The 18,378-nt window shown below is 52.2% G+C and overlaps 9 protein-coding genes across 9 annotated transcripts; 5 read left to right on the top strand and 4 right to left on the bottom strand.

The window, feature by feature from the left end:
• Nucleotides 1–167: 167 nt before the first annotated feature.
• QC764_600990 (H3K9me3 methyltransferase) lies at nucleotides 168–1,737 on the bottom strand (the record flags this gene model as incomplete). Its single annotated transcript, XM_062948613.1, has 2 exons — nucleotides 168–1,426; nucleotides 1,489–1,737. 2 exons carry the CDS (start codon nucleotides 1,735–1,737, stop codon nucleotides 446–448), a joined length of 1,230 nt encoding a protein of 409 aa, XP_062797648.1. The 3' UTR covers nucleotides 168–445.
• Nucleotides 1,738–1,827: 90 nt separating this feature from the next.
• Nucleotides 1,828–3,144, bottom strand: QC764_600995 (uncharacterized protein; the record flags this gene model as incomplete). Its single annotated transcript, XM_062948614.1, has 1 exon — nucleotides 1,828–3,144. The coding sequence occupies one exon, from the start codon at nucleotides 3,142–3,144 to the stop codon at nucleotides 1,828–1,830; it is 1,317 nt and encodes a 438-aa protein (XP_062797647.1).
• A 211-nt stretch (nucleotides 3,145–3,355) lies between these two features.
• Nucleotides 3,356–4,828, top strand: QC764_601000 (uncharacterized protein; the record flags this gene model as incomplete). The annotated part of the gene is made up of 2 exons (XM_062948615.1): nucleotides 3,356–3,796; nucleotides 3,869–4,828. Exons 1-2 carry the CDS (start codon nucleotides 3,785–3,787, stop codon nucleotides 4,826–4,828), a joined length of 972 nt encoding a protein of 323 aa, XP_062797646.1. The 5' UTR covers nucleotides 3,356–3,784.
• Nucleotides 4,829–5,250: 422 nt separating this feature from the next.
• QC764_601010 (uncharacterized protein) lies at nucleotides 5,251–7,032 on the bottom strand (the record flags this gene model as incomplete). The annotated part of the gene is made up of 1 exon (XM_062948616.1): nucleotides 5,251–7,032. One exon carries the CDS (start codon nucleotides 7,030–7,032, stop codon nucleotides 5,251–5,253), a length of 1,782 nt encoding a protein of 593 aa, XP_062797645.1.
• Nucleotides 7,033–7,463: 431 nt separating this feature from the next.
• Nucleotides 7,464–8,172, top strand: QC764_601020 (uncharacterized protein; the record flags this gene model as incomplete). The annotated part of the gene is made up of 2 exons (XM_062948617.1): nucleotides 7,464–7,642; nucleotides 7,702–8,172. The coding sequence occupies exons 1-2, from the start codon at nucleotides 7,604–7,606 to the stop codon at nucleotides 8,170–8,172; spliced, it is 510 nt and encodes a 169-aa protein (XP_062797644.1). The 5' UTR covers nucleotides 7,464–7,603.
• Nucleotides 8,173–8,877: 705 nt separating this feature from the next.
• Nucleotides 8,878–9,768, top strand: QC764_601030 (uncharacterized protein; the record flags this gene model as incomplete). The annotated part of the gene is made up of 1 exon (XM_062948618.1): nucleotides 8,878–9,768. The coding sequence occupies one exon, from the start codon at nucleotides 8,878–8,880 to the stop codon at nucleotides 9,766–9,768; it is 891 nt and encodes a 296-aa protein (XP_062797643.1).
• A 477-nt stretch (nucleotides 9,769–10,245) lies between these two features.
• QC764_601035 (uncharacterized protein) lies at nucleotides 10,246–11,624 on the top strand (the record flags this gene model as incomplete). The annotated part of the gene is made up of 4 exons (XM_062948619.1): nucleotides 10,246–10,249; nucleotides 10,271–10,479; nucleotides 10,536–10,881; nucleotides 11,074–11,624. 4 exons carry the CDS (start codon nucleotides 10,246–10,248, stop codon nucleotides 11,622–11,624), a joined length of 1,110 nt encoding a protein of 369 aa, XP_062797642.1.
• A 619-nt stretch (nucleotides 11,625–12,243) lies between these two features.
• On the top strand, nucleotides 12,244–13,851 carry QC764_601038 (uncharacterized protein; the record flags this gene model as incomplete). The annotated part of the gene is made up of 2 exons (XM_062948620.1): nucleotides 12,244–12,726; nucleotides 12,796–13,851. 2 exons carry the CDS (start codon nucleotides 12,244–12,246, stop codon nucleotides 13,849–13,851), a joined length of 1,539 nt encoding a protein of 512 aa, XP_062797641.1.
• Nucleotides 13,852–16,485: 2,634 nt separating this feature from the next.
• QC764_601045 (uncharacterized protein) lies at nucleotides 16,486–16,686 on the bottom strand (the record flags this gene model as incomplete). The annotated part of the gene is made up of 1 exon (XM_062948621.1): nucleotides 16,486–16,686. One exon carries the CDS (start codon nucleotides 16,684–16,686, stop codon nucleotides 16,486–16,488), a length of 201 nt encoding a protein of 66 aa, XP_062797640.1.
• Between the last annotated feature and the right edge of the window lie 1,692 nt (nucleotides 16,687–18,378).

The following is an 18,378-nucleotide window of genomic DNA, read 5'->3' as shown; positions in this document are numbered from 1 at the left end:
ATCGCTGTTCATCGGAAGCTAGGTCCTGATTGGACAACCAATTCCACAAGCATTGCTCAGAGCATCACATCAACCAGGTTTTAAGGTGACGAGGACAACAGATTGTGATAGGTTCTACAATGCTCTTATCAGTTCACTATTTGCCTCAAGGCTACTAATCTTGCCATGCGGTCCAGAGCACTCATGATACGTAATCAGGACATCCAAACTTTGATGGAATCCGATTTGTGTCACGACCATCCATGATCCATGACGGGACGAGACGGCGGCCCCACGAGATCGATCTTTTCAGGGGAGCACCCCGCATTCTCAAGCAAGCAGCCACATGCAGCCCAGCAGCACGCTGGTCATTAGGTACACCACTTCGTATCATGACATGAAGGCTTCGGCATCATTGCCCTGTCAAGCCAGCAGTTTTGTTCGTTTGTTTCTCCTGTTCATCCACTCACCATAAGAACCCCCTACACTTCTTCGTCCCACACAAACACTTCGTCATATCCTTCTTCTTGTCATCCGGTACCAATCCCCCGGCGTCCTCCTCCGCCAACCCGCCATCCACATAGTCAAACGTCAACTCCTCTCCCGCCGGTATATCTCTGATGGCAAACAGCGCCAAATCGTGAACATGCTTATCCACCGCATCCCCCACCCTAGCAAAAATCCGCATATTTGGGTCACAACTGTGGTTGATAAACCTCGTCGGCCCACTCATCCACTCTCCATCCACCTCGAACGGCGGCGCCCTCAACAACGGGTCAGGTGAATCCGGGTCAGAAAATTTGTCCAAAGCAAACAAATAAACGTCCTTCTTATCCGAGACGGTCGACTCAGCTCGCCGGCGGTTGGCCTCCTCGCTGGTGATGATCTCCCCCAAGTACTTATCCACAAACTGCCCCTTCTTGATATCCACCGGACACTTGACCCCCCATCCTCTATTCTTTGTCCGGAAGATCTGCAACGGCACCGTCCTGCCTCGTTCCACCACCCGGTTCGGACAGTTTTTACTGCAACTGCAGCCATCGTGACACTCGTAGATTGGCTCACGGCTGTCGAGGATTCTAGACTTGAGCAAGCCGGCTTTGGTGCCGGAGTGGTGGTACTGGAACTTTTGCATCCTGCGGCCACGAGCTGGGGGGGCGTCGGACATGTCCTCGTCGGAGTCGGGGGCCATTTCGTCGAGGCATTCGCATGTTGAGTACATGCACTGCTCGTCGTCTGCGCAATTGCAGCCAGTGCGGAAGGAGGCCCCGGCGATGGGGACGTCGTCGCTTGGGATTGAGTGGTCGATGAATTTGAAGTCTGGATTTAGGACTTCCTTGCGTTCGTCTCCTTTGGCTTCGTTGACGATGGTGATGGGAAGTTTCTTGTGGGTTTTGAAACTACGAATCTGGCACCAGTGGCATTTTTCGGCTTCTGAGGGGTCGGTCTGGGGGATTGGTCAATAAGAGGGACATGATGTGAGAGATTGAGGGGATAACGTGAGCTTACGTCTGGTTTTCCGTGGTAGAAAAAGTGCTGTTTCATTGCCTCCTCCATTTTGGGTAGTTGGTGAGGTTGCTCGACTGGGGTTGATGATGCTCTGGATGATATTCGATCATGAGACGCGTGTTGCGATGAGAAGACGCGACTAGGAGCAGGGATTGGAATTGAGCGGTACAAAGTGGGGCAGGCGGGTTTGCTTTGTTGGTGGGGTGAGTAGCCTTCTGGTGGAATAGTATCCAGCAAATTCGATGACATTTTTAATCTCTATCTGCAAACGACACCCTAGACGCATACCCAAAAACAGGGACAAACATTAAAAGATACCTATCTACCTCTATCAATATCTCAAACCCACGCCTTGACGACAACACCAGCAGAGCCTGTCCCTTTGGATTGCGTCACACGTTGGAGAATACTCAACGCCTGGGTCCCAAGATACAACGGAGTCTTTATCCTCTGTGCCTCCTCGACCGCCGCACTCAGTCCGCTAAAGACATCCTCAAGGCTCGACTCGCCACTTGAAGCATCGCCGGCACCCCCGAGCTCCTTGATAATGGCAGGCCCAAGCTTCTCCAGCACTTTGCTACCACCAGCAGCGTTGACACAAAGATCCAAGACCTGATCCAAATCCAGACTCACAGTGTGCGCAAAAGCAAGAGACTCTGCAGCAGCACAAAGCAGGATACCTCTCATCAAAGCCAACACCAAAGCCATCTTATCCTCCTCTGACTCAGCAGCGCCATAAACTGGCCCAACCTTTCCGTTTCCTTCGGTATAGAGTCTCACGAGACTGCTATCGTCGTCCATCGCCCACCCTCTCCCAACAGCAGTGAAGTAGATCTGCTCCGCTGCACTTGTCATCGGCGTGGCAAAAGAACTTCTTCGCCCTTCTGAGGTGATGATGCTGGTATCCTTGACGATAATCTGAACCGCACTGGCAACAGGCTGGAACTCGGTGAATATTCTGGGTGTTCGGTGCTCGAACATGAAATTCCAAGCATCAGACTCCAGCACTGCTTTTTGAGCCTTGGCCAGATCTAGGCCTAGTCTCTCAGCGAAACCCATCACCTCACTTGCTCCCAGGATTTGGTTTGCCGCGAGAACTTGGTGAACCATCTTCATGTTGCTGCCAGCACCGATGCCACCCTCGACAATGTACAGTTTTGCTGGATCTGACAGCTCAGCGAGCAACGGGCGTCCTTTCTCCAACGCAGCAGCAGACATGCCTGCCATGATGGAAAGAGTGCCATCTGCTGCTCTGGCGGCTCCGCCGGAGACTGGGCTGTCGATCAGCAAGATGTCATTGCGGCCGATGCTGTTGAGTTGGACTTGGAGAGCCTGGACGTAGTCACAGGGGACGGTGGAGCAGAGAAGGACCACGGCTCTTTGGGGAAGCTTCGGGACGGCAGCATTGGGGCCATCCAGCAGAACAGACTGGGCTTGCTGGGCGGTGGCCACCATTACGACGACATGTTCCTTGTTGAGGACGGCTTCTGCTGGTGTTGTGGCGGTTGAGCCGCCTGCTTCCTCGAACCGTTTGAGAGTTGGGGCCCAGACATCAAATCCGGTAACTGGGTAGCCTTGCTTGATGAGGTGGGTGGCCATGCCGAAGCCCATGGCTCCGAGCCCGATGAAGGCAACAGGTGGTTTCTGGTCGGCCATGGTGGTAATGTTTGGTTCAAAGTGCAACAATTGAGGGACTCGGGGGGTTAACTGGTGTTGGTGACTGCTAACTCGGCCAAGACTTTGCATGCAATATCAGTGAGAAACAATGAGTAGGGGGGTGGTCAAGATGCTGAGTGCAAACCACGACAACAGAAACTCCGACACTCGGCCATGCAATCCAACCGGCCTGCCCGTAAACATGTTTTTTTTTTGATCATTTTGTCGCCCCTTGGGATATCATCTCACGCTGGGCTATGCCGAGACCCGTCCGGATGAAGTCCAAGTCCCACGCAAAGTCCCCCGCGGGAGCTGGTCACTGACCCACGCTTCTTAGCCCACAGTCCCAACGAGCTTCCCCGCTTTGTAAACTTTTGCAACTCAACTCTGAACATCAATTTCACCCCCTCAATCCTCCAGAACTAATTATGACGTGACTCCCTGTCCCCGCAGGCGGACTGCCGCATTTTGGCTAATATTCTTACATGCACCGGCGCATCACCGCGCGTCCCGTCAGCCGGCCTTGGCAGGTCAATCATCGACCTTCCTGTATTGAGGAACCCGAGGGGGCGGCAAATCTCTCGGGTTATCTGGGCACGACAGAGAAAGAGGTGCCGATGATATCCCGTAGGATGAATTGATGAGCAAAAGAGTGAGTCTGCTTTCAGCCAGTGCCTTTTCAGGGGGGGTATTAAGTCGAGAACTTACAGCATCTCACACTCAGTCTTGGCAAGACATTACTGGTGTCACTCACTCAACACCATCACCACTATCACTATTCGTTGACAGCTCAGTCAACCCACCACCACCCACCATGGCTCCTAGACCCCCCCTTTCAGAAAACCGCTCCATGAGCATTCTCAACAAGGCCCTCGCTGGGGGGTACGCCGTCCCAGCCATGTGCTGCTACAACATCGAATCCATCATCGCCACCGTCAAAGCTGCCGAAGCCGCCCGCTCCCCAGCTATGGTCTTGCTCTTCCCGTGGGCGATTCAATATGCTGGTGACGCTCTCGTCAAAGCCGCCGCTGAGGCAGCTCACTCGGCCTCGGTCCCAGTCTCCCTCCACCTGGACCACTGCCAGACACCCGAGCTGGTCCGCAGGGCAGCCGACATCCCGGACGCCTTTGACAGCATCATGTGCGACATGTCGCACTACGAAAAGGAGGAGAATCTCAAGCTCACCGCCGAACTGGTTCAATACTGCCACGAGCGCGGTATCGCCGCAGAGGCAGAGCCAGGGCGTATCGAAGGTGGCGAGGACGGCGTAGCTGAGACTGCTGACCTCGAGGGGCTGCTGACTACCCCCGAGGAAGCGGAGGAGTTTGTTGCCACCGGGATTGACATGTTGGCGCCGGCGTTTGGGAATGTGCATGGGGAGTATGGACCGAGGGGGATCCAGCTGGAGTATGACCGGCTTGATGCTATCAACAAGAAGGTCGGGGATAGGGTCAGGTTGGTGCTGCATGGGGCTGATCCGTTCGATGAGGAGATTTTTAGAAAGTGCATGGCGGGGGGGGTGACGAAGGTGAATATCAACAAGGGGATGAATAATCACTATGCGTGGACGCAGGAGAAGATGAGGGGGAAGCCGTTGACGAGTGTGATTGAGAAGGGGACGGAGGCGATGCAGGTGGCGATTGAGAGGTATATGCATTGGTTGGGGAGTGCTGGGAAGGCTTGAGGATTCTTTTAGACCTGCCTAGAATAGTTGAATTCAATTATCATGTGTATTTCTGCATTGATATCCTTTCTCCTTTAACTACCACCTCACTATTTGACGGTTTATATGCGAGGTATGGTTTTGAAAAGCTTAATAGCTCACAGGAGTTCATTTGGATCCCATGGATCCTGGAAACGTAACCAAGACGTTGGCATCATCGCGGATTCCAGTTGATTCGGTGATCAAATGAAGAGAGCACTTTGTTGAGTGTGGGTGCCTGGAGGAGGAAGTAGGAAGGGGCGCCCAAGTATCAGGACATACAAGCCACACACAATCCATAAATTCACAGTAAAGTACAACCCAAACTTATTCCGAATTACTGATCTCTAAATCTGATCAATCCAACCACGAGAAAATTTAAATCCTTCATCCCCAATCGCTTCCTATTCTGAAATTGCAGCAAGCAGTCCCTGAATCACTACCATCGCGCCCCAAGCACCCGGATCTGGTGGCAGCTCCTTGCCGTCTGTCCCAGTACCAACATACGTCGCTCTCCCCAATCTCGCCTTCAACTTCTTGGTGTTCTCTGATCCCGCTACCGCAGCAGCGACACCCTCCTCCAAACTTTTGGTCGCCGCCATAGCTTCGACAAACGGAATCAATGTGTCCATGACAGTTCGGTCGCCAACCTTGGCTGGTGTGTACTGCTCGAGATGATGGATGGCATGTGAAAGGGCCTTTGACCATAGCGATACGAAACCTTCTGTCTTGGCTAATTCAAGGTTCTCCTGTAGCGCGGTTCTCATTGACACGAAGAAAATGCCCAGGATACCACCAAGTGTTCCTCCCATCTTGCCCTCAAGAATCTCCTCGAGCTCAGTGAGAACTTCGATTACTGATCCCTTGGCAGCAATCTTGTGTGGCCCATCAATGGCCTCCAACAACGCCTTGGCACCAGTTTCGAGTGTCAAACCGCAGTCGCCGTCTCCCATGATGGTGTCCCACCGTGTGAGGTCTGGTTCGGATTTGATGAGGTCATTGCAGGCCCGGCGGAGCATTCTCTCCAGGAGCACGGGGTCAATCTTGATATCTCTCGCTTCATCAATGACCTTACGCTCTTCGACTGGCGGTTGAACAAGCTGATCGGCTCTTGGACGACGGTATCTCTGGGATCCAGCAACAGCTTCCCATGCTGTATCGGTCTTGAGGTCGAAGAATCCTTTGATCTGGTCGAGCGAATAGGGGCTGGTCGCTGCTACCCCTGAAAGGTTGATGACTGAAACGGAGAAGGCGGGCGCGTTGAGCGATGTCTCGATGGAGCCAGCGTACACACGCACGGGCTCGATGTTCCAGTCGGCCAGGAGCTGTTGAAGGAGCTCATCGACAAGACCTCCCATCTCCAGGTTTGACATGCCGCCGAAGTTGCTGACCAACAGCACCGTCTCGTCTCCGGGGTTGAACTTGACGTATCCTCTCACAGGATCGGTCTCGTCCAGGCAGTATCTGAGCATCTCCTTCACCAATCCCTCCGCTGAAGGAGCCGGTGAGAGCTTCTTGTAGCCGGGTTCGTTGTGTGGTCCTGTACCAATCTCCACCACATCGGGGTCCAGGGCACCGTGCTCTGTTCGACCGGGGACATGGCAGTGGTCCAATGTGGCGGCAATGCTGACGATTTGGCCGTTGACGGCAGTGCCGAGATCGAATAGCTCGTCCAGCGAGAGACCCTCTGCAGCTGCAGCACCGAGAACCTTGAGCACTCCTATTTGAGCAGCCAGTCCTCGACGACCAACTAGTGAGCCCTGCTTTCCTATCGAGACATCGTCGCCGCAGATGAGCATACGACACGGGTTCCCCTTTGCTTTTGTCTTCTCGGCTGCCAGGCCGAAGTGAAGGCAGTCCCCGGTGTAGTTGGTGATCACCAGGAGTGTCCCCTTGTCTGATGGTACGGCCTCGACAGCAGCCAGAATCTGTTTAGTGCTTGGAGAGGCGAAGACATCACCGCCTACGGCGGCGGCCAACATGTTGGTGCCAACATAGCCAGACCATGCTGGCTCGTGACCGGAGCCGCCACCGCTGATGATACTGACGATCGACTTGGGGGATTCGGGGTCAAAGACTACGCGGTTGGTCTCGTCGAGGTTGAGTCTTGGGTTGCTGGCAACAATGCCTCGAAGGGCCTTGGGGACAAGCCCCTCGAGTGAGGAAAAGAGGTGTCGTTTGGACATGTTGGCTGTCAAAATGTGGTGTGTGAAAGTTCACGTTGGAGTGGGAGTGAGTCCAAGTCGAGCAGCGAACAACAGCCAGTGACACAATATTTCAAGTCAACTCCCGGACACAACACCGGGGAGGCCTGACGCGGCAGCCGGTGCAGAAGCCAGAACCTGCACATCTGATCGGATATGGAAATCACCACCGGGATAATTCACCCCCTCCCTCCCCCTTTGAACCTTGCCGAGCGAGTAACACATGTCCCCCTCGATGATCGCCTCATGATGGGCTACTTGCCGGTATGCGGGGCGTTTAGGGGCGTACGGGGAGAGGGGCAGCGTGCAGTGGTTTCCCCCTCCCCCCAATGCAGCCTCTTGGAACCGGGTGGTAGTCTGGTGCTTCCAGGACGCAGGCGGAATACCCGGAACGGAAAGGCGGCTTGGATAAATAGCGATTGCCGAGTTCCCTAGTGGGAAGGCAGTGTCAAGTTGTTTTTATGGGACTACATTACATTACTACTTTGGCGAGCAGCAAGGAGCCGCTGGTCTGGAAGTTCGTCAACGACATCGCAACATCATCACATTCAACATGAGCTCACCACAGTGGAAGATTGCCGTTGGCTGCGATGTGAGTATACTCCTGGGACAGATTTAATATCACGGGCTAATGATTTGATTTACAAACAGGACGCCGGCGTGAGCTACAAGAACAAAATCAAAGAAGACTTCGCGGCCGATCCCCGGGTCATCTCAGTCGTCGACGTCGGTGCCACGGGCAAGGAGGACAAGACGGCATACCCACACATCGCCGCGGCGGCGGCCAAACTCGTGGCCTCGGGAGAGGTCGACCGAGCTCTGTTGATCTGCGGCACTGGCCTCGGCGTTGCCATTGCCGCCAATAAGATCAAGGGGATCAGGGCAGTCACCGCACACGACAGCTTCTCGGTCGAGAGAGCGGTCCTCAGCAACAATGCCCAGGTGTTGTGCATGGGGGAGCGGGTGGTGGGACTGGAGCTTGCGAGGAGGCTCGCAAAGGAGTGGTTGGGATATGTCTTTGACGAGAAGAGCGCGAGTGCTACCAAGGTGGCTGTCATTCATGAATACGAAGAAGGGGAACATGGTCTTTCTGGGGCGGCGGAGGAAGTGAAGGGTTGCTGATGAGGGCGGGAATAGCGAGTTGGATTCCAAGAGACGAGACAGGATACATGTGAGAGTGGCGCTCCCAAAAGGGTAATCCGAGGATGTTTGGTGTTGAAGGCGCCACTTTGGTCCAGAACAGATCTTCTTGGGGGGGTGGGATCCAGCGAGGAATACAAGCTTCGAGTTTGCTCCATTTTGCCTGCGTTTTTCCACTTTGTTGATTGTTCGGGTTATCCACATTCTGGGGGGGCCAAGAAGAACTTGTCGGCTCAGCGAACCCTATCAGGCAGTTGGAGCTCCAGTTCCAGCGAGTTTTGGAGCATGCTGTTGTTGTGGTGCTGCTATTGTTACCCTGTTGATTGGATATCAAGATGGGACCCCCGCTATGTCTGGGGGCGGGTAAATCGTTGGTGGGACGAGCTACAGCGGGTTTTTACAGTGGCACCAGGTGGATGGGACCAAGCTAAAAAGTTCCCGAGCCGCGGGGATCGACGGTGCTGCTTGCTTTGATGGGTGAGGGGGGACCTTTCCCGTGTGTGAATGAATGAAATGGACTGCGTCACGACAGGGCGAATGATCAGGTTTGTTTGTGACGGTAAGGACTGACTAAAATGTAGTGTTATCTCCTCGGTAACTCAGACTTTAGTGTACACAGCATTTATCTTTTAGACTACCGAAATCGGGCACCCCTTTTTTGTTCGGTCGTGTTTGTTGTCCTCAGTGATGTCCGGCAACCCCACCTCTCCCGGCCCCGAAGCAACGGCGGCGGCGGCGTCGACGGCGCCGGTTGATAGCAGTAACAAGCGAGGAAGAAGGCGTCGTCTGATCGGGGTATCCACCAAAATGTATTTTTCCGCCTCTCGGACGGAAGCCTTCACCCGGTCCGTTGTCGAGCTTCTTTCCAGCCCTACGGATACCCTAACCCTGGGTGATGACGATGTCGACATCTTCATCATCCCCGACTTTGTCACCCTCACGTCTGTCATTAGTATCATACGATCTGCTCCTGAGGGGTCGGTGGCGAGAAGGATAAAAGTAGGGGCGCAGGATTGTTATTCTGAGGATTTTGGAGCTTATACGGGGGAGGTTAGTCCTGCGGTTTTGGCTGAGGTTGGGGTGGAGTTTGTGGAATTGGGGCATGCGGAACGGAAGAGGTTGTTTGCGGAGAGTGATGGGAGGGTTGGGGAGAAGGTTAGGGGGGTGGTGAGGAATGGGATGGTTCCGGTGATATGTGTTGGTGAGATGAGGAAAGATGGGGGGGTTGAAGGGGCGGTTGGGGAGGTGGTGAGGCAGGTTGAGGTTGTGCTAAAGGGGGTTGGGGAGGGGGAGGAGGTGGTGCTGGCTTATGAGCCTGTTTGGGCTATCGGGGGGAGGGAGCCAGCTGCGGAGGAGTATGTTGAGGGGGTTGTGAGAGGGTTGAGGGAGTGGGAGGGAGTGAAAGGAAGGGGGGGGAGGGTGAGGGTTATTTACGGGGGGGCGGCGGGACGGGGGTTGTGGGAGAGGTTGGGGGGGGAGGTGGATGGGTTGTTTTTGGGGAGGTTTGGGCATGATGCTGGGGAGTTTGTCAAGTTGATTGGGGAGGTTGCGGGGGGTGGTGGTGAGGGTGGTGAGTGATAGGTGAAGGTGAGAGGTGAAGGTGAAAGATCAAGGTGAGGTGAGATGTGACGTGAGGGGTGAATGTGGACCAACCAAATGTGTAGCGAGCGGGCCTGCTATGGCAGCGTGAACTTCGGGGCCATTCATGCATGATCTCTGTGATGGTGGGCTTGTGCCAATATGTGGCACAGCCACGCTGCCCAAGTCCCTTGTGCCTGCCGAACAACTAGTTGCCTCAAACTTCCCGATTGCAAGATTTTCATAAAAGATTTCGTCGAATTGGGAACTGGTTTTGGACTGGCGAGTGTTTTGCAACAGGAGCTTAACCAGTTGAATGGAGCAGCCGCAAGCCCTTGTGTTTCCTCTCTCCCCGTATCCGAGCCTTTGCCATCTAGAGCTTCTCAAAGACCAGGGCCGCCAACGACAGCAACATCGCCTCAGAGAAAGTCGCATCCTGATCTATTTTTTCACAGTTTCGGATCGAGGTTGGCAAGCATGGGTAGGTATGTAGCCGATGCAGGATACGCCCTCTTTCAAAACTCCAAGGTCGTTGTGGCAAAGTACAGAGGCTCAGTTAACAAAGCAAGTAAGCTTCTTACTACCACAACTGGACTTATTATTGCTTGTGTGGCTTTATGGTCAGCCATTGGTGCTATGATGGATGGTAGGAAGGCTGTGAGAATAGCTGAGTGGACGGCTAGGAAAGACTACTGGGAGTCTTGTGAAACAGTAGGTCGATTTCAAAGACACACTTGGTCGTTACCATAAGCTAATTCTTCAAACAGATTGAAGACCAGGAGGACGGGTGTGACAGAGTAACAAAAGCACCCCTGGGTCCACCGCCGCACTCGTTCTCTGGAGACAATCAACAAAATGGACTACTGGCTGGAGAAGCCGGAGAGCTCCAGCCTGCCCAGTCACCTGGCACCGGAGTAGCAAACAGCTCGGGTGTTGATTTTCACCATTCTTCCATGACAGGCACTTCACGCCGAGTGATTTTTGGCAGTGGGTTGGAAACCAGTTTTGACTTCAAGCCCACTGCAACCACTCTTCCTTTACTCCGAATGGACACCGGAATGACCTCGGCCCTCATAAACGTTGACGTATCTAGACGAGAAGGGGGCCGGAAACGTCAACGGAACCAGTTACATCTTTATGTCAGTGACATACCGAAACTGTCCCTGGAGTCTGTGGAATTAGAAGGACATCCTACCCACGGAGTAGACCAGGTGGAAAATATATCTACAGAGTCGGATGCTCAAATAAGTTTCTGCTCACTACCGGCTGGGTCGTCAATCTTATCTTCACAGAGTCCAACTTCAGTTCCGTCACCTGTTCGACCACGACTTCTGCCGTCAATCCCGGCGGCAATCTGGCCATCGGACCTGCCGTTAATCCAAGCATCAACTCCTCTGCCGGGGTTCTCGTGTCGTATCTGCAAGGCCACACTGAAATTAGGTTTTGATGAGCCACCAGAACACCCCTGGGATCACAATAATTGTTACTTTGTTTCTTGGTACTGGTCATGCATTGATGAAGCTCTTTATGGACTTTCTCACCAGCGCGTAGACAGTCGTCCTCGTGGTATGGTCCTACATATCAATGATATTCTCAGAAAAAATGCGGAAACAACAGATGATGGTGGTGAAGTCGACACTGACCTGACACAGATCTCATGGCAAAGGAACTTCAATCAAGTTGTCGAAGCTCTCCTCTATCGGGTGTACTTTGTCTACAATGGTGATGAAAAGCACGGGGGGCCGCCCTATCCTGATGACGGATCCAAAAAGCGCATGGTTGAGCCTTGGATAGATAAGATTGGCGGGATTCTGTATTACTGGAGGAGGGTGGAGAAAGAGGGAAGGGCTCACTAGGCCCAGCGGTTCAGAGTCAGAGACCATATGACAGATCAACAGGAGGCATTCGGGTGGGTGTTGGATACTGCCTACAGCTCTATATTTAGCCAGCATTCGAGTCTATGTACCAAGCCTAAAGCAGAGCTTGAAGAAGAGGTCAAAACAAAACCCGAAACAGCAGGAGCCCGAAGCAGAGCAGAAACAGAGCAATGAACAGAGCAAGGAACAGAACAAGGAACAGAGCTAGAGGCCGGGACCGGAACAAAGCCAGAAACAGGCCGGGGGGCAGAAGCAGACATCCAAGCCGAGCTCCAAGCCGAGCCAGAAGCAGAGCTTGAAACTGAGCCAGGCTTTCTCTTTAGCGGCCAGACTATAGGATAGAATGAGCTCGATAGCTTGTTTAATGCGGGAGGTTATATGTCCAAGCTTTTAGTCTTTATAATCTAAGCTTTAGACGTATCCTATCCGAGCTTTTGGCGTACAAAAGGATCAAGCCCCCAAGCCACTTTAGGTACCTATCTAGGTAAGCGCACGTTATGCAGGTAAGCTATAAAAATGCACCGCCACCAACAAGGCAACCGCATGTCACCCCGAGCCAGATGACTTCGTTAACGTGCTGAATAGCTCGACTTTCTCTATGCCCAGCGCTCATTTTATATACTCCGCAACAATCGCATCAGGTTGCGAGGGAGTGAGGATGCCAGAAGTGGTCCAGCCGATGGTGGCTGGACTTCATCAGGCACCCCCGCCATCTGCGTCCATTACAACCCCGACTCAAACAACCCCAACCCAAACGGCTACAACCTCATTCGACAGAATATCAACCGTATCGGAACACAGTACTGCCTCATCCTGTCTATCACCCTCAGCACTCTTCCGTTATGTCAAACAGTCGAAATATGTCTGTAACGTGTGTCGGTATTTTCAATTTTCGACCTGTGTCCTACAGCGGGATAGAAGACGCTGCGCTAAAAGTGGCAACATGGTCTTTGCATTTGGAGGATTCTTGATCGCTTGCATAGCGCTTTGGTCAACAATCCGCGCCATGGAAGATGGTAGAAAAGCTGTCAGTCTCGCGGAGTGGACGGCCAGGAAGGACTTTTTTGAGTATTGCCATTCTGCAAGTCACTTGGCAGATCCCCAAGGGATGAGGTGAAATAACCCATGCTAACACTCCTCTGTTTTGCAGACTGGATATAAGGAGGATAGTTGTGATAAGATTAAAGCAACATCTTTAGGGCCACCACCGTTGAGCGGAATGAGATTGAAAGCACGAATGCTTCAACAGACCGTGACCAAGAGATTCGATACCTTTCCGGGTTCCTTGGTCATCCTTGCTGGATTTCCTCTCATGATGAGTGTCTGGGTTTCCTCTAGGAAAGCCCTGAGAAAGCCTTTCAGAAACCGACCGTGTTCGAATCCCGTTATCTTACAATATGAACTGGGTTTGCTCGCTACCACGGATCGGACTCAGTTTATCCAAACAAATAGAAAGGTGTTAGTTCCCAGGAGCCGAAAGCCCCTTGCCCTTACGACTGCAAAACAAGTCACCCCCGCACTGGCTGTCAGCCCTCTCGACGGGATAAGCAGCAGCTTCGACTTCAGCCTGCGTGCTGGAGTAGCAGTGGGTAAAAGCTTCGACTTTGAGCACCCTCCAGACCCGCTCCAGAATAATTTTGGAGCATCATCAGCACTCGAAAAAGGCATCCACAACCCAACGCATCGACGAAAAACCCGGAATCAGAGCAGTCTTGCTACTGTACCAGTGGCCTTGACTCCAAAGTCCCAACTTCTACTGTCACTTGCACCGTGCCAGATTTGCAGTTCGAAACTGGACCCAATTGTCAGCGATGAGCTTCTGACATATTATCCTGAACATAAGAAGTCACATTTTGCGGCTTGGTGCTGGCCTTGCAGTGCCAAAGTTGTGAGAAGTCAACTTGCCTTGGACTCCTATTTGACGTGCGGCCATATGACTTGTGGAAAGCCTCCGCCGAAGGGGCTGCATGAAGATATTGGAAGTTTTCTAATGGAAAGCGAGCAGGAGTCGGAGACTGTGGATCGTGGAGGCGGCAAGTGTGAATCAGCTGGCGCTTCCATTATTAAACGCAACTGGAACTTGTACGGGCACACTTCATATGACGCACAGCTGATTCGCACGGGTACTTACATGGGGCGAAAGGGCAAGGGAGCGTCCTGGTTCAACGTGGGTGGTGGGGTTATTTGTCGGTGGGACTATTATTAGACCAGAGGCATACAGATATCACACATGGCAACGCCCCTGGCGCTGTTCATGATGGGATAAAAGATAGGATGTCAAGCCATGTTGTTAATACTCTCTCGGTAACTACCTTATGAAAAGAAATTGTCAAGCCAAAAATGCAGCGAGCTCTCAAATCTACAGATGCCGGCTACAGCAGATCCAACATGACTACCCCTCCTAGCATCAAACCCCTGGGTGCTCTATGTCCCCATCCAACACTCCCCAAACACAGCTGTCCTATTGTCAAAATCACAAAAAGAAAGAAACCTCTCACCAAGATTGGGGCCATATACCCCATCCATCACAGGCCCCCTCAGTGGCTACCTAGCGACACCTCCTCTTGCCCCCATCTCTCTTGACACCATCGTCACCGCCGCCGCCATTGACCCGACTGGCGGTGCCCCCCCTGTGCTGCGTCATATTCGAGTTCCCCTAACTCCCGTACCTGTTCTATGTACCACCAACGCTTGGCCCACCTCGATTCGAGTGGTCTATTAGCGGATTACCCATCGTCTCTTAGCCATCCTTAAGAAACTTCTCCAACTCCTTCTTAGCTCCCTTTAAATCCAACAATGCGTCCTGTAAATCGTCATCAGCGTTCTGTCCCCGGGCTTTGTCGGTCTGCCATGCTTGATCACATGGCAGGAGTTGGTGCTTGTACTCTGTGTAAGTAGATGTCATGTTGGCTCGCAACGGGACTTGTTGAAGGTATTCCTTGCGTGGTGCTTCAACGGTCTGATCCTTTTCTATCACGGTTTTCTCGAGCCTGGGGATGGCTGCCATGGCTTCGGGGATTTGTTGTTCGAGCTTTTATTTGGGGGGTGGTCATTCTTGAACGGGAGAGAGGGTGTAGACATGGGCGGGTTTGATGGGGTACTAGGACAATCGTTTCTTGATCTGGGTGGGTACCTTAGGTATGACTGGTGAGGTGGTTGTTCAAGCCAAAGTACAATCATTTGGTGCTTATCATTGTGTCAAGACACAAATATAGGGATATGTTGTCAGAAGAGTTTACTCATCAATGCAAACTGCGGGTTGGTGGTGACCGAGGAGGCAATCGCCCGTTCACACCTAGTTTATGTAGTTTATGTAGAGGGCATGCATCTACCTGGCATCCCACTGGCTGGACTCTTTTTTCCCACACTCCGTGTCACCGATTTGTGTGATGGGTGCTCAATGTTGATCATACTTTCTGCAGAGAATTAAAAAAAAAAAAACATAAAGAAGTAATGAGGCAAAAGCTAGGTTAAAGCCACCAAACCATCAAGGTATACCTATAGATTGGGTGTCCTACTGGTCATCATGAGAGGGTTCATGGCAGGAATTTTGGTTCGCTCCATCTTATATTGATGACCGCTCCCACCAACTCTCACTTCCTTCACAGTGAAGCGGGCAGTGAATTATGGAAAGCATATCTAAAACATTTCGTGAAATTCACTTGAGCCTCTGTCCGAGCTCTGTCTGGAAGAGCAACGTTTCTGGGCAGCTCCATCGCGATAATTCACCTCATCTTTGCTCTTGATCCACCTCTGAAAGCAAGTGAATCCGCTCTGTGGGTCGCACATCGGAAGAAGTGAATACAGGAGGGCGATGACAATAGCAGATGAGGTGAATCTGGTCATGTAAGTGGGCCTGGCAAGCCGACGGGGTGGGAGGAGAAGATATAAAGAGGGTGTCTGTGGCTTACTGAATTCCTCTTCTCTTTTCCACCAGACATCACGAAACAGGACGTGGGCTACTATCAATCAGCTCACCCAGGCTTACACAAAGCCACCAAGCTGCCCCTTATGCATTTCCACCTACAGCTTCGTCCAAGGTTAGACCCTTTACTCACCTATCTAACTTGGCACTCTACAGCTTCATTGACCAAGCCAGCTCGACCTTGAAGATTTTACTAACATATGTATCCTTGTAACAGAAACAACCATGCGAGCTTTTTACGATTTGCCACCTGAGCTCTATTTCCTTGGTGGGGGATACCTTGCCAAAAGAGACGCCATCAGTGTCAGTCGAACATCCAAGCACTTCTATCATTGGTTTCGGAGCACCGTTTGGAAGTCCTTCTATCCACGCGGCAGAGATGCGGAGTTGATGAAAGGTCTCTGGTCTTTGATGAGACTCGCCGAGAACGAGATGAAGGGGCCTCATGCCACCCGCCCTTTCATCCACGAGACCAACTAAGTTCTCCGTCCACTGTATACCTCAGCATACAGCTGGGGCGCGACTGGCTTAAGCTCATCAGCGCGCTGGGGCGAGGCCAACAAAGACTCAGCTGAATAATTTCACTACCGTTTCTTTCCCTCTTTTCATGGCAAACACGGCTAACCGCTTCTCCTTCCTCGAACAGAACCTTGAATGTTGTGCTAAAAGGAGAGGACAGTTCCTCTGTTCGGGAGCGAGACTTATCCAAGCCGCTCCAGCTTGGTGACGAGACTGTGTCTTTTTTTCTTCCTCCAACGCAATCCACCTACAGGGTCTCTCTTTTGACCTTCGGAACTTGAACCGCCAACAACTCGACCACATCACCAGTCTACTCCCGGCCAAGAAGCTCGATCAGCTCGTCACACCGAAGAATCTCCGTTTCAACTTTTCGGAATACGGCATCAGGGAGCACGGCTACGACCCCGGAACATAGGGTAAGCTGACCGCTGCCTTTCTGCTCCGCGCTCTCGACCCAACCCACCCAACCCCTGGTACTCTTGACATGATCCGCGGTTCTCGCCCGTCCGAAGACGAGGCTCTTGTTTCCATCTTCCAAACCTTGGCCTCGCAGCACGCTCTGAAGCGCTTGTTCATCTCTTCTGGCGCCTTCGTCATGGATCGCGCCGGTCATTTCCACTGCCGACATCCTTCATCACGTTGTCAAGGAGAACAAAGCTATCAGCGAGGTCATTGAGTGGCTCGCCAACTTTGACGACTCGGATTACAAATCCCCCCAGCGGAGCCGACAGCTGGGAGAATGCGCAGGATGCCGTTGCTTATCTCGTTTCTCCGCCGTCGGATATTCCCAACTTGAAGAGAGTCGCTTTTGCCCTTATTGACTTCCCGGTTTTAGCCAGATCTGGAAATCGGGATCTGAAAAGGAACAGCGATGCTATTTTTGAGGAGAAAGCGGTTAAAGAAGCAATGAGATTCACGAGCGAGGGCGTGATGAAGCAGCTGCCTGGGTTGGAGATGGTCACCTTCTGGTCATTGTGGCAGAAGTGGGGGTTGAGGCCTGGAGGGGGACAGGATGGGCCCATGGGGGGGGGAAGTACCATCAGGTGGGGGATAATTGGTCGCGGAGGGGGTACAGAGGCTAGGAATACTGGCCCATGGGGCTCTGGGGCTTAGGTTCTGAGGCTTCGAGATTTCTTTCCGCATACCGCTACTCACCTAAGCATACTTAGCTACTCGAGGTTGGCGCGGACGTTGCCTTTTCTATGGGATGCCTTTGAGATGGAGACAAGGGAGGACTTTGTGAAGGCTGGTGTTGGGAGAGTATCAATGGGGTGCTTAGTTCTATCTATGACTGCATCATGGATTGGTAACTACTCCTGCGGTTTACCCAGCTTGTGGAATTCGGAATTTGGGCTTTGGGAAAGGGAGACAGTGTTTTCTATGGGATTTGTGGTTCGGGACTTGAGGCTAGAGACCTAACTGGGGCCTGGGGGTTGGGACTTGAGCGCGAGTTTCCCTCGACACTTTGGGACTGGGGACATAGGAATTTTGGCACCCGGCAACTCCGTACCTTACTTGAGTTTGGGCATTTGCTTTATCTAGCGACACGAACATTTGAGAACACGGTGCGATCTGGTCGACTGGTTCTTTAGTAGCGCAATAATACCTAATAATTATACCCAGACCGTACCAAGATGATAAGTGCGCGGTTGCATACCTACCTGCCTACTTGAACTTTCAAGTGTGACAATGAATACGCTGCCCGGGTCAAGTCACGCATTGCCGAGTGATGGAGGCACGGTACTAAACTGGATGGGATGGAGGGCGTGGTTGATGTTAAACCTCTCGGAGAGTGGTTCATCATAAGCAAATCACCTCTTGGACTGCAAGTTCTGAAACAAGATTCCGTCGCAAGCGCGATAACCAAATAAACAACCTATCAATCGCCGAGACTCCATATCCGAACCTTCCAAACCCGGTGTGTTATCTTGTGACAAACATGAACCGTCATCTGATATCTGCCGTACAATTTCTAACAGCATATGCGCTGCTCCTGCCGGATGATGGTCATTGATAATACCCGGCTAGTTTCGAACTTCGAAATGCCCAGATCCCACATACCGCCATCCCCCTACTGGATAGTAAAGAGAGAGGCCCCTTAAGCAAAAGCACATACACCTCTCACTTTACAATGTCTAGCCATCCTTAGGATCCCCTTTTCAAACTCATCGTATAATCCAAGCTCCTGGTGGACCTAATCTGAGCTAAATCCGAGCTTTATATGTCGAATTCCTAGACTTAATTCAATCTTTGTACATCTTTAGTCTAAGCCTTTTCCAAGATATAAAT

This window comes from Podospora pseudoanserina, chromosome 6, assembly GCF_035222485.1.
Source record: "Podospora pseudoanserina strain CBS 124.78 chromosome 6, whole genome shotgun sequence".
NCBI lineage: Eukaryota > Fungi > Ascomycota > Sordariomycetes > Sordariales > Podosporaceae > Podospora > Podospora pseudoanserina.
Note: the sequence above shows the minus strand (reverse complement) of the source record. Positions and strands in the feature narration are given on the sequence as shown.